This window comes from Petaurus breviceps, unplaced genomic scaffold, assembly GCF_028583685.1.
Source record: "Petaurus breviceps papuanus isolate PSGF00001 unplaced genomic scaffold, PetGlider_PUasm1.0 688, whole genome shotgun sequence".
Classification (NCBI taxonomy): Eukaryota; Metazoa; Chordata; class Mammalia; order Diprotodontia; family Petauridae; genus Petaurus; species Petaurus breviceps.
Window position 1 is genome coordinate 23,938,105 of NW_027186457.1, and position 13,752 is coordinate 23,951,856.

At 42.1% G+C, this 13,752-nt stretch overlaps 1 protein-coding gene across 2 annotated transcripts in view; it reads left to right on the forward strand.

Annotated features, from left to right (window-relative positions):
• Positions 1–13,752, forward strand: part of MCF2L2 (MCF.2 cell line derived transforming sequence-like 2) — a 348,809-nt gene that overhangs the window by 286,544 nt on the left and 48,513 nt on the right. For both annotated transcript variants that reach the window (XM_069104786.1, XM_069104785.1), the window contains exons 22-24: positions 2,985–3,206; positions 9,477–9,569; positions 9,844–9,922. In XM_069104786.1, the coding sequence (XP_068960887.1) occupies positions 2,985–3,206; positions 9,477–9,569; positions 9,844–9,922 (394 nt within the window). The remainder of the gene's footprint in view (positions 1–2,984; positions 3,207–9,476; positions 9,570–9,843; positions 9,923–13,752) is intronic.

Consider the following 13,752-nt stretch of genomic DNA (forward strand, 5'->3'; position numbering starts at 1 on the left):
TAGATTTTGCAAAGGAATTTTTACTTTAAAGATACAACAATCACAAAAGTACATTTCCTTCCAATTGTTGGCGGTGTACATTCTCCCCTACCCCACCTTGTTTCCCAGGGAGAATGGGCTCAGACTAAACTTAGTTTCTATGTAAGATTGGCCCTACCAGGTTCACATTCAGGTACTAAATGATTGCCAAAGGCCTCTCCCCTCACATTGCTTTCTGTCACTGGAAACCATCAGTGGAGTCAAATTATCCAAGTATAGCCAAAGAGAAAAATGGCCAAAGTTTCCGCGCTAATCCTTTTGGAATGCTTTAGCAGCCAAAGAACCTCCTATTCACCATGTGGTTGGCCAACCAAAACCAGCTGCAGATATCTGCACATGTTCCATGTCTCTCCAAGGCATTCCCAGCACACACCATCACCTCTCTCCAGGAATCATGTTCTCTAGTGTCTCTACATGGGCAGGATATGGCAGGTGCTCTGGGTAGAGGCTAGTCCCCATAATACTGTACCAGTGGGCCTTCCCTCTGCCTTGCAGCTGAGTGTCATCTCTTGCATTAGAATCTGAGCTCCTTGGGAGCAAAGGCAGCCTTCCTTCACTGTTTGTTTGTGTGACCATTCTCTGCTGCTCTTAAACTTTTTTCTTAAATTTCTAATCTGCACTTGATGCTTGATTTGTGACTTTGGGCAAGTAGATAGACTTTTCTGGGCCTCAATTTCTCTATTTATAAAGTGAGTCAATGGCCTCTGAGGTCCCTTCCAGCTTTGATCGGTGATCCCCTGATCCATCCTGACAGGCTTGCCCCTGTTGCTTCCTGGTTTCCTTGTTACTACTACCCCTGCTGCCATTTGTGAAGCAAATGTAATGTTAGTCCATGCTGGGCAAAAACCTGCTGGTACCTGGAGAAAATGAGTGAGGCAGGGAGGCATGTCAGTCATGATGTCAAGTGGAATTTTTTAAATTATCTCTTGCTTTAGATAACTTCTGCTTCAGTCCCATCTGTGCAAATTAATAGCTAGAGTGTATATAGCATTTTGGATCTGCAAAGATCCAAAAATCTTTAAAAAAGAAAAAAAAATCTTTACAACTATTATCCTCACAACAACCTTGTGAAAGAGGTGTTACTATTATCTCCATTTTACAGATGAAGAAATTGAGGCAAACAGGGTTAAGTGACTTGCCCATGGTCACATAGCTAGTAAGTGTCTAAGGCTGACTCTAGACCTGGAGCTCTATCTACTGTGCTACCTAGATGCCCATAATATGTATCTATAATCAGTATATATACATATATATATTATATATATATATATACATACTCAGTATATCTGTCTGTAGCTATAACGCTCTCTGTCTCTGTGTCTCTGTGTCTCTCCCTCTCTGTTTCTTTCTATCTCTGTCTCTCTCCCTTATAACTTCTTGGCTACCTCCCTATCTCATCCCTTAGCAGTTTGCAGGTTGAGTTCCATAAGGGAGTGATTACTACCTCAAGTTCAAAGGTTGTTCTTGTGGATCCATGTTCCTAAAGTTATAGCTGATGGGCCTACAACAGTATGATTTCCCATAATGATCAGACAACATACACAATTACCTAAAAGCAAAGCCATTTTCATGGGATAGTGAAAACAGTAGCTACACAAAATCCCCTTTTACAAACCTGGGGCATCCTCTCCCATCAGCAGGAAGGGGAGGACTCGCTGGTGGTGAGGCAAACACATGTTGATTACCCATGGCCTAGGCTGGTCTCTGCTAGCTTCCCCCCATCCCTGCTCTTCTTGTGCTAGACCCTGGTGGGTCTGGGCAGCTTGTTTATCTGCTCTACTGCCTGTGGCTTGCCTGCTTCTTCCTGTAGCTCAGCTCTTGATTGCCAGGGCAGGTTTTCTCTCGAATCCTGTCTTTACTCTGCTTCCCTATAGATGGTATGCCTCTTTCTAAGAGAGGAACGGAACTGATTAGGGGTGGGCAGGAGAAGGCAGAGATCCCTCCCCCACCCACCCACCCAGGAGGCACAGGGGTCATGGTCCACAAGATGTCTGAGGGTGTGCCTTAAATTAGCCTCAGCTCCCTCTAAGGCTGGAAGGCCATCTGAGCAACCAGCCTTTAGTCAGTCACTGACCAGTTGTCCTTCCAATTCCTTCAGGGAAACTTCTTCACAATTTCTAAAGAGATAACCAGACTTAGTTACCTCCTAGCAGTTGACTTGCTCATCAATACCACATTAACTATGTTATCTATGACTTAATTCCCGTTATTATATCAACTAGAGTAGCTCAGCATGAGGTGGGAGAACCAAGCCTCCTCACCCATTGCACATACAATGACTTTTGCAATAGAAATGGCAGTTGAACTCTTGAGGAGAGTACAAACCAAGAGAAGCAACTTCAGAGAAAAAGGAAACAAGGATTTATTAAGCACCTCCCTTGGCCAGGCACTGTTCTGAACTTCATTTGACCCTCATAGCAACCCTGTGAGATAGGTGCTGTTAATGTTCCCATTTTACACTTTAGGAAACTGATGCATGGGTGAGTGACTTACCCGTGGTCACACTACTAGGAAGTGTCTGAGGTCAGATTTCCACTCTGGTCTTCCTGATTCCCAGGGAAGGGATCTAGGCACTGAGACACCTAGCTGAAGAGATCATGAAACACACCTCCAGCCTCACTTCAGAGAGGTAGAGGCTGCTACTGGCAGAGAAGCTTGTTTCCATTGTCAGACATAATCTCTGAATTAGATCGTTTTCCTGAATTGTTTTTGATGGCCACAAGGCAGGATTTGGTTCAGAGTGGGGTAGAAAGTATCTAAAGACGCCAATAAAATGTGGGGGCATTTTTTAAAAAAGCCAAATAGGGTTGTTGTATGAGATGAGATGACCTCCAAGGTTCCCAGTAGCTCTGAGCTGTGGATGCCGGGATCTTGGATCCCGTGAGGATTGTCCCTCTCTCTTAGCCATCAGCTTCCTTCTCCTTGTGTCTCTGTGCGGCCCCCAGGGAGACCTTCACGAGCTGGGCAAGCTGCTGATGCAGGGCTCCTTCAGCGTCTGGACTGACCACAAGAAGGGTCACAACAAGGTCAAGGATTTGGCCAGGTTCAAACCCATGCAGCGGCACCTCTTCCTCTACTCCAAGCTCCTGCTCTTCTGCAAGAAACGAGAGGACAGTGTGGATGGGCATGAGAAGTCTCCCTCCTACAGCTTTAAAAATTCCCTCAAGGTAACGTCAACAGTAATGATGTGGGCTTCTCTCTCCCAAGGCCGCCAAGCTAGAGCAGAGGGAGGCGCGTGGCTGGGGCCTCTCCAGGCCTGAGCACTGCTGGGAGGAGCATTCACTGAATCCCCCTGGGCTAGGTAGAGCACTTTGTTTGATACTCCTATCACCTTATTTTAAAAGCCCTTTGTTTGATACATGTATCACTTTATTTTAAAAGAGCTTTATGTGATATTTATATCACCTTATTTTAAAAGCCCTTTAATGGATACTTATATCCCTTATTTTAAAAGCACTTTGTTTGATACATGTATCACCTTATTTTAAAAGAGCTTTATTTGATATTTATATCACCTTATTTTAAAAGCCCTTTATTTGATACATGTATCACCTTATTTTAAAAGAGCTTTATTTGATATTTATATCACCTTATTTTAAAAGCCCTTTGTTTGATACTTGTATCACCTGGTTTTAAAAGCACTTTATTAAAAACAAATAACGATGTCTTTTGTTTTCTATCACCAGCTTTTTTCAATATCGCCTTTCCTCTACTCTCTCCCAGAGTCATTTCTTTTATAATAAAGATTTAAAAAATAAAGAGGGAAAAAACAGTTCAGCAAAACTAACCCATCAACCAAGTCCTATACAAAGTATAGTACTTCCCACCCATAGTTCCCTACCTCTGCAGTGAATAAATGAATGAAAGCATTTGTTAAGAACTTCCATGTGCCAAATTCTGTGTTAAATGTTGGGGATATAAATGGGGAAAGTGAGTCTGAAGGAGCTCACAATTTAATTGGGGGGAACAGTACACGTAAGCTTGCAGGACAGATAGAAACATTCCACTGTCCAAAGAATACAGAAGGGAAGGAACTATTCATGTAGCATTTTAAGGTTTGCTCTGTGACACATATATAAATATGTGTATATATGAATATACATTTCATATATATATAAAAGAATCCCATAAGTTATAGATTCTATAGTTATAATTATTAACCCCATTTTCCAGATGGGGAAACTGAGGCTCAGGGTCACAGAGCTAGTAAAAATCAGAAGTGGGATTTAAACCCAGATCTTCTTGACCATTAATCCAACGCTCTTATTTCTGTGCCCACAACCAAAGGAAGGGATTGGCAAGAGGGAAGGGAAGGGTCTCCAAGGGAGCAAGCAGGTGCCAGCCCAGACAAGGGAAGGGTGAGGCAGCCCAGTGGCAGATTCAGGCTTTGTGCTGATCCTGATGCTGGTGACAAGTCATGTGAGGTAGCTCCATAGGGAAGGAGGGTCAGAGTCTGCCCCTTTGTCCTTCCCTCCTGCTCCCTGACCTTGGTGGGAAGTTGCTGATTTATGGTACTTTGCTGGCTATTTCTCAGAGCTCAGCAGAATCTGTGCCACCCACAATCAGATGACTAAGTGGGGGCAGGGACCTGGGGGGGGGGGCAAGAGCCACAGCTGCCTCCTTTAAGAATTTGTTAGGATTCGTTTTCAGTCTCCAAAGTTCTCTGCCTTTGCCCTATTGCTGGGGAAGGCTCCTGAGCCTGGCAGGAGGTCCTGGGGAAGATGTGGGTTGGATGACGAGCTCTCTCCTGTTTCCTGTATGATTCTAGCTAATCACTAGACCACTTTCTCAGGGTCTCAGGGCCTATAGCTATAAAATGAGAGAGTTAGACTAAATCATGGGCTCATCTATTGAGAGTTATAAGGACCCTCAGAAGTCATTCGGTCCTCCTCCCATTTTGCAGATGAGGAAACAGGTCTAGGGACTGGGAAGTGACTTGCCCAGTGTCCCCCACCTAAAAAATATGTTAGATCCATACCCAGATCTTCTGACTCCACATCCTGAGCTCTATCCATTATACCATTGTACCCCTTCCACCTCTTAATCTATGATCCTTTGCTTAACACAGTCTTTGGCACATTGCTGTTGTTCAGTAGTTTCAGTCATGTCCAACTCTTTGTAACCCTTTCTAAGGTTATCACTTTATAGGTTAAGTGACTTGCCCAGGGTCACACAGCTAGGAAGTGGCTGAGGCTAGATTTGAACTAAGGTGCTGACTCCAGGCCCAGTGCTCTGTCCACTATGCCATCTAGCTTTCCATAGTAAATGCTTAATCTGTGTTTGTTGATTGACAAATTGACTGGATATGCCTTGGAAACCAGGATGCTGCTGGAATGCTAGGTTGTACCTCTCCCTGGTAAAACACATCACCCACACTTGGTTGGCTTAAGTAGTTTCTTCCTATAAGAACAACAATGGAGTTGATAGGTGGATAGGTTAATAGAATGCTGGCCCTGAAGTCAGAAGGACCTTAGTTCAAATCTGGTCTCAGACACTTAACACTTACTAGCCCGTGTGATCTTGGGCAAGTCACTTAACCCCAATTGCCCTAAAAAAAGGAAAAAAAGAACAATAACAACTTGCTCTGTGCAGCTACTTTATTATTATTATCTCATTTGATCCTTACAATAGTCCTGGAGGTGGGTGCTAATATTAGCCCCATTTTACAGATGGGATAACTGAGGATAAGTGACTTGCTCAGTGTCACACAGCTAGTAAGTGTCTGAGGCTGGATTTGGACTCAGATCTTTGTGACTGCAGGCCCACTCTCTGTCTACTGTGCCACTTGGCTTCCAGACAGGTGAGGCTGTCATCCTGGTCAGAGCAGTCTTCCCAGCTACAGGAGATCCTAAAAAAGAACACATGCCTTGATGCAGTGAACTTGGTGGGCACCACTGGCTAGGTTCCATCCCTCTCCCCCCCCCCATGTAGGGTCAATTTCAGAAACTGACAACCTACCCCTGCACCTGGAGAACTGGGTGCTTAGGAGTCTCCTGGGTCAGTTACCCAGATACTCCTAAATCCATTTTAGACAAACTCCTTACCTATATTGCCGGGTGCTGAAAAGCCATTTGTGAAGGTTCTTTAGTTTCTCACAATAACTTCTCTTGTTTCCTATTATGATCATTCCGATTACTATGAAGAAAGAGTCAAAGTCAATTTTTAAAATCTCTGTTATTTCCAAAGCCCACATTTGCCCTGGGGTTTCACACAAGGAACTAAACCTTGCTCTCATAAAGTCCGTTAGCCAAGAACTAAGTAAGTTGTAGATGGGAGATGACTGGAGATAGAGATAGGCCTGGCAAAAGGCTGGTGAGGTAGAGTGGAAGAAGCCCCTTGCTAACACTGGGCAAAGTTTCTCAACCTCTCTGAATTTGGCCATGGCCAGTGAGTCAGAGGGGAGTGAAACTAGTCTTCATCTGTAAAAGAGGAGAAATCAATCGTATCAGCAGCTGCTGCCCTATAGGGCCATTGTGAGGTTGAGATGAGATCATGCATGTGAAGGTCTATACAGACTTTAAAGGCTACCAAAAAAATAAAAATAAAAATCCAGACCTGAGGGCCTGACCAGAGTGGGCTGAAGCTACCAGGGGAATTGTTTCAGGAGAAGTATGAAAGAGCTAATTCACTGAGGTCACCCTGCCTTTCCCCAGAGAAAGATAACAGTTGGGGACAAATGAGGCCACCAGCAGTTTGCAAATGTTCATTAGCAGAAGTTGGGCAGATGGAAGGAAAGAGGAAGATACTCTCTTGCAAAAGAGAGATTCTAATCTAGATGTAACTCTCAATAATTTGCCCCTTTATAAGATAATTTTGCCAGTCTTCAATGACAGCCTTTGTTTGTTATATAGATTCTTAGAACTTGAAGACATTTAATATTTTTCTCATTAGGAATATTATTATATGTAATTATGTATCATGTTATGTGTTATATATATTATAATGCTTTATATTATATAAGTCCATATAATAAACAATTATTTGTATTATACTGCATGACATATAATATTATACATAATATTATTCTTAGTGAAAAAAAATCTTTGACAGATCAGATTCCTGATACTAAATAGGAAAAAAAATAGTGACAGTAATTATTAAAACTAAAAATTAAAGTAAAACATATAAGCCAGAGTTTGAGATTAATAGCTCAAGTATAGTAGTCAGGAAAATATTTGGTGTGCTGAAGGAAAAAGTTGGCATGCTGGTGTATTTATGCTATCAGATCAAAAGATATATTGGTGCATGATGAATTCAAATAGGCAACAGAGGATCTAAGCTTCTATTCAAATGCTGGAAGGTTGAAAAATAAATTGTGATCACTGGAATACTTAGGAGAATGCTTTGGATGCATCTCTCAGGGTGGGTGGAATGATACTTTCAGAATACAGATCTTATTGGAAAGAAAAGAAAGGAACAAAACACTTTGACAATGGTATTCTATATTAGAAATAGCAATGCTGATGTAAAATTCTTGCTGTGCATGTAATCTCTGTGAATGGAAATTTCATGGTAAATCAAAAGTGATAGAATTCATTATCCTGGGGGATGAAGGGGAAGCTGAAGAGTTTGTTCAAATAAGCACAGGTCCTTTCAATGCCCACTAGCATGTTGATGGATTATTTCATTAGGATGAAGTATAGGAGGGTCACAATCCTCCTAAAAAGGAATAAATGAGATAATGATGAAGAAAAACACTGGATCCATTGATTTTCCACTAAGTGGTACCATCACAGGGAAGTTTGAAAGTTGTCTGCAGTGACTTGGGGTTGCCCAGGATTTGGGGATGACAGTATAGTATGGGTATTCCTAAGCAGGTATTTTTCCTTTGGTGATGGCCTGTGACTATAGCAATGCTTTCCAAAAGGTGGTTTATTACAGCTTATTTAGGGTTTTTGCAGGACAGGTGAATATCGATCATACTCCAAAGGGAAGAAAAAAACTATATGATAATAGGAAACCAATCATTTGGGATGTTCATTATAACAGTAGAGAAGCACAGCCTAAGAGCATGAAGGGAGGGAAAATGTGTTATTTTAAAAAAGAGAAGGAATAGGAAGTCATTTCATTTTGACATTATCATACTAACATTGACTGTTGTAGTCAACTAGAATTTTTTTGGCTTCTCCATGTTGACTTTATATCCATCTTTGTGGTCACTATGTACCTTGTTCTTTTGGTTTTGTTTTATTCACTCTGGGCCATTAAAAAAAAAGTCACACAATAAACCTGAAAATACCTTTTTTAAACTGGAAAAAAGAGAAGGAATACCAAGGGAATGTTTTACAGGAAAAAAATAATCCAGGCACCTTTTACCTGATAACTTAAAGCCATATAAAGTTATTTCTTTTCCTTTAATTCAGAAATTTCATTGTTGAAGAGCTCTAAAAATGGATAATACTCAGTCAAGAATTTTTAAGCCAAGAAAATATGAATAATGCTGGATTTGAGATAATGGTCTTATTTGAGAGTCATTAATTATGAATAATAATAGGGTTTGGTTTTTTTTTTTACAATTTTTATTTATTTCCCTTTGGAACAACATAGTCATATAAATGTATAAAATTATTCTCTAATGGAATAGTTCTAATAATTCATTATGCTGCCAAGTCTAGCATTTAAAGGCATTTATATGTTAGCTAATGAATGAGATAAGTTAAACAATAAACACATGAGAGAAAGTTAAAGGCCATTAAAAAACACAATAGGAGAAATACATGTAAAGTGGGATGGGTATATAAATACAGGCAGAAATATTAAAGCAATAATTATAAGCTTAGTAACCAACAAATTCAGACTCTTAAATACATGAATAGGAATTTTTAAAATGATTGTAAATAGCTGTTATTTACAGCTTATATAGAAAAAAAACTCTAGAACTTTAACTGGGTAACAATCATACTATTTGTTTTTACATCCCTTTCTAAATGTTTTTTCTTCTGTACAATTTTTCTGGATTTTGTGCCAGTTGTTATTTGAATAATTGTAGTCAGTGTGTTTCTTTTTGGTTCTTCTCTCTTCACTGAATTACTCTATATAGTTCCCTATATTTCTTTGAGTTCTTCATCTATCTCATTTTGTAGGCATAATAACAAATTGAGATCTGGGAAAGACCTTAATTTAGAAAGGTCAAGGTCACCTACTGTATCCTGGGGTCATCATCAGTTGTTTTTACTTTTCTCTTGCCACTACACTTTGATGACTCTGGAGGAAAGAATGAGGCTCAGTTCTTGCCTCACTTAAATTCAGCTCACATAGACAGCAAGAGAGATAGCCAAAGAGAAAGCAAACAAGAGAGAGAGAGAGACAGAGAGAGAGAGAGAGAGAGAGAGAGAGAGAGAGAGAGAGAGAGAGAGAGAGAGAGAGAGAGAGAAAACAGGGCAATTCATCCTCAGAAAACAGAGATTCTAAGTTTTTCTTTTCTCTTTTTGCACTAGATGGGCATGGTAGGCATCACAGAAAATGTAAAAGGAGACAACAAGAAGTTTGAGATTTGGTATAATGGTCGGGAAGAAGTATACATCATTCAGGTAAGCCCTCTGCCTTGCCCACTGGATTCACTACTCTTGACCGTTGTGGGCTTTTTCTCTTCTGTCAGTTAAACGATCATTTATTAACATGGTGGCCATCATGGAACAAGCATGTAATAAATGCTTGGGGACTGACTGACTATTCAGAAAGTCACCCAGGGGAGACTATAATCTCTGAACACACAAAAGGGCTCTGACTCCCAAGACCAATGTCTATCATAGTTGATTCGGTTTGATAGCCACAGAGCTTATCTCTGTGATTCTCTCTCTGCAGGCATCTTCAGTAGAATTGAAAAACCTCTGGGTTTCTGAGATCCGGAAAGTCTTGACGGGGCAACTAGAAGCTTGCAGAGGTAAGACATCCCTTCCTTCCTCCTCTCCTTCGGGAGTCCTCTGTGACAGCAGTTCCCCCTCACCTTCCACACGTGGGAGAAGGAGAAAGGGACCTTAGTGGCCATCTTGTTCAACCCATACGTGGAAAATAATCCCTTCACAACATACTCAAGTAATGGGGTCATTCAGCTTTTGCTTGAAGGCTTTTGGTGAGGGGGTTGCCTCACCAAAGTGGCTCCACCTATTTTTCCCCCTGGGGCTTAGGCTATGCCCATAATGTTCTATGCAGAATTCATACTCTTTGGAAACAGCCCCTCATCACATTCGTGCAACACTTTCCATCTCATTGAGTTCTCCCACCCACCCCCCAAGAACCCCAGGAGGCAGGTGCTGCTGGAGGCATTAGCCCCATTTTACAGGGCAGAACAACAGGTATGGAGTTTCTTGCCAGGACTGAAACCCAGGCCTTCTCACTCCCACGGCTCCTCCTTCAACATCAGCTGAACCCTTGTGTCATCGATTTCTGGGTACAAGGATAAAAATTGTGAAGAGATTGCCCCAGTGGGTGGGCCATGTTTAATTTAGAGATGTGAAAGAGGAACCATGTTTCTCTTCTGAGACCAGCACATTGTCTCAGGAGGATAAGTTTCACTTTATGTGAATAAATGTGAAACTATACATAGAATAGAAAGAGACAAAAAACCCAGAGACCAATTTGAAACCTGATAATTCAGTATCTACCCAGTGAGAGAAAAGCAAGGGCTTGGCCCCATCTACCAGGCATAGGTCCAAGATGAAGGAAGGAAAAAAAACAAGAAATTGTTGTTTCCAGTTTGTGCCAAGGTAATGGGAGGCAGCTAGCAAATCACTCTCAGTTTGAATTCCCATCTTGCTTTTAATACACCTCTGGAACTTTTAAAGTTGTACATGAGTGCCCTATAGTCTTCCCCCCTATTCCACATGAGGCAGAGAAATCACTGAGCTCCAGTGGAAAGTACCACTCAGGTTGTTTTGTGGGATACCCATGGCTGCCCTCCATACTAGAGGGGTTACTAGTTCCATTTTGCAGATGAAGAAACTAAAACTGAGAAGTCTGGGGATATGCCCAGAAGGTCACATGACTAGCCAGTGTCAAAGCCATGGAATTCAAACTCAGATCTTTCTTTACTCCAAACATCATAGAATCGCAGGTTTGGAAAGAACCTCAGAGGTGATCTAAGCCAGCCTCTGCCTTGAGGCATGGTCATCTGAGCTATGCTTGTAGACCTCCAGTGATAGACACCTCACTACAATGAGTAAGTTGTGGCAATTCTGCTCTTTTTGTCTGAGTCCACTGGTGAAGGCGGAAAATGCAGGGACTGTGAGGCCAATCATGGCTTAAAGGGACAAGTTAATCCCTCTTGCATAGAGAAGAAAATTATGTTCTCCGATCACAGAATAGAACCTTAAACTGCAGCATCAGATCCTGCTCTGCAATCAGGAGACCTCAGTTCTAATCTCAGCTGACACTTACACATTCTGTGACCTTCAGCACATCACTTCTCTGGGACTCAGTTCTCTCTTCTGTAAAATGAAAGGGCTGAGGGGCGGCTAGGTGGTGCAGTGAGTAAAGCGCGGGCCCCAGAGTCTGGAGGACCTGAGTTCGGTTCCAGTCTCAGACACTTAACACACACCCAAAAAACTAACCGTGTAACCTTGGGCAAGTTACTTAACCCCAGTTGTCCTCCAAAAGGCAAAAAGAAAAGAAAAAAAGAAAGGGCTGGACTAGAGGGCCTCTGAAGGCCCTTTCATCTTAGACAGGATCTTAGGATCTTAGACAGGAGGTTTGGGGAATGAGAGCCAAGTGGCTCATTCCCAACCTGTTCCATCCCCACTATGGGAAAAATCACCCCAAAGTGCATCCTGCTAGAGGTAGATCTTAGCTGGGTAGCCAACAGGAGAGTACTGGTCTGCCCCAATCAAGGCTGCCTGCTGTCATGAAGGAGCCTGACAAAATAAGCTGATTTGGGTAATTTGGCATGAGCCATTATTCCTAGCAAGGTCTTTTTTTGTTTTTAAGTTTTATTGATGGTCTTTTTTTTTACTTTACTTTCCACCGCCCCTCTACTCCTCTCACATTAGCACCATCTCTTCAAACACATTGGTCAATGGCATATGCCTCATTCTGCACCTATAGTCTACCACCTCTTCTAGGTAGGTGTTCAATATCAGTCTGCAGAAACCACAATTAGTGATCATCATCATCATAGCATTTATCAACACTTTAAGGTTTACAAAGCACTTTACAAATATTATCTCATTTTATCCTCACAACAACCTTGAGAGATTAGGTATTTTTATTATCCTCTCTTTGCAGATAAGGAAACTGAAGCAAACAGAGGTTAAGTGACTTGCCCAGGGTCACACAACTAGTAAGAGTCTGAGGTCAGATTTGAGCTCAGGGCTTCCTGACTCCATGTACAGCAGTCAATCCATTGTGCCACCTAGTCACCTACTGTTAACTCTTTTTAGTCACACTTAAATTGTATTCATTATATCACACCACTGACCCACCATCATAGGAGGTAGCCTTTGGGTTGTTTCCAAGGCAGTTAGAATATCTTTGCATCAAACCATCTGTTCCCTTGTAACTAGTGGCTTGTAGCTTCAGGCTTGTCGGCATGTTTGGGGTGTGGTACATAGCCGTGGAATAGGCCAGTTAACCCATCTCCACTTGGAGATATCGCTATTGGGATCCAACCCAGGTATTTGGTCTTGTTTGTATTTTGCTTGGACCAAATCCAGTGCCCCCCCCCAAATTCCTCTGTCTCTCACTTGAGCTTCACAGACATTACCTACTGGGTAGGAAATTGCAAAATTAACAGCCAGCCCCCAACTAAAGGCCTCAGCTGAGTTTCCCCAGAAAAAAAAAACCCATGAGGATGTGGGTTGGGAGGTTGAGAATGCATTTCTAAAACTGAAATGGGAGATGCCAGACTGAGAAATCAATGCACCACATCCATGGAGGAAATCGGTCCAGGACATTTACTTTTATCTATCCATTCTTTTATGCATTCATTTATTCAAATAAATAAAGCAATATCAAATAATACATTGCAGTAAAAAAAAAAGTATGAGAGAGGAGTCAACAGACAAGACAGAGAGACAAATGGTGAGCCCAGAATTCCGTGAGAGCCCTTGGTGCTCATTTTCCCTGCTGCCCCTCCCTTTGACAGGTGAGGAAACAGAGGTGCAGAGGAGTGTAGAGATTTGCCTGTGGTCATACAAAGAGTTAATAGCAGAGTCAGAATTAGAACTCAAGTCTTCTGAGTCATAATCTGGGGTCCTGCTTCTTATGCTTTCACCCCAACATGAAACCATTAACTCACAAAGCAGGAGTTTGTGTTTAAAAATGAGGGATGCATAGGGTGAATGAGTTCAGAAGAGATGAGATCACTGCAGGCTGGTGTAGCTCATGGGGGTTACCTGGGCTGGACCTGGAAAGGTCATAAATGAGTGAAGAGTCAGGAAGTGGGATTGGTCCACACAGAGATTGGGGTCAGAAATGAGCATGGAGTGTTTGGGAGACAGTGCAATATTGTGGGAGAGGAGGAGGAGGGGGATGAGGATGAGAAGGGGAGGAGGATGGAGAGAAGAGGAGAAGGATGGAGAAGAGGAGGGAGATGAAGAGGAAGGGGAGGAAGGAAGGATGAAGATGGACAGGAGGAAGAGAGGGAAGAGAAAGAGGAAGAGGAGAGGAGGAAGACAAAAGGAGGGGAAGGAAGGGGAGAGAAAAGAGGAGGAAAAGGAAGACGGAGAGGAGGAAGAGGGGATGGGGAAGATAAAGAGAAAAAGGGGAGGAAGAGGAAGA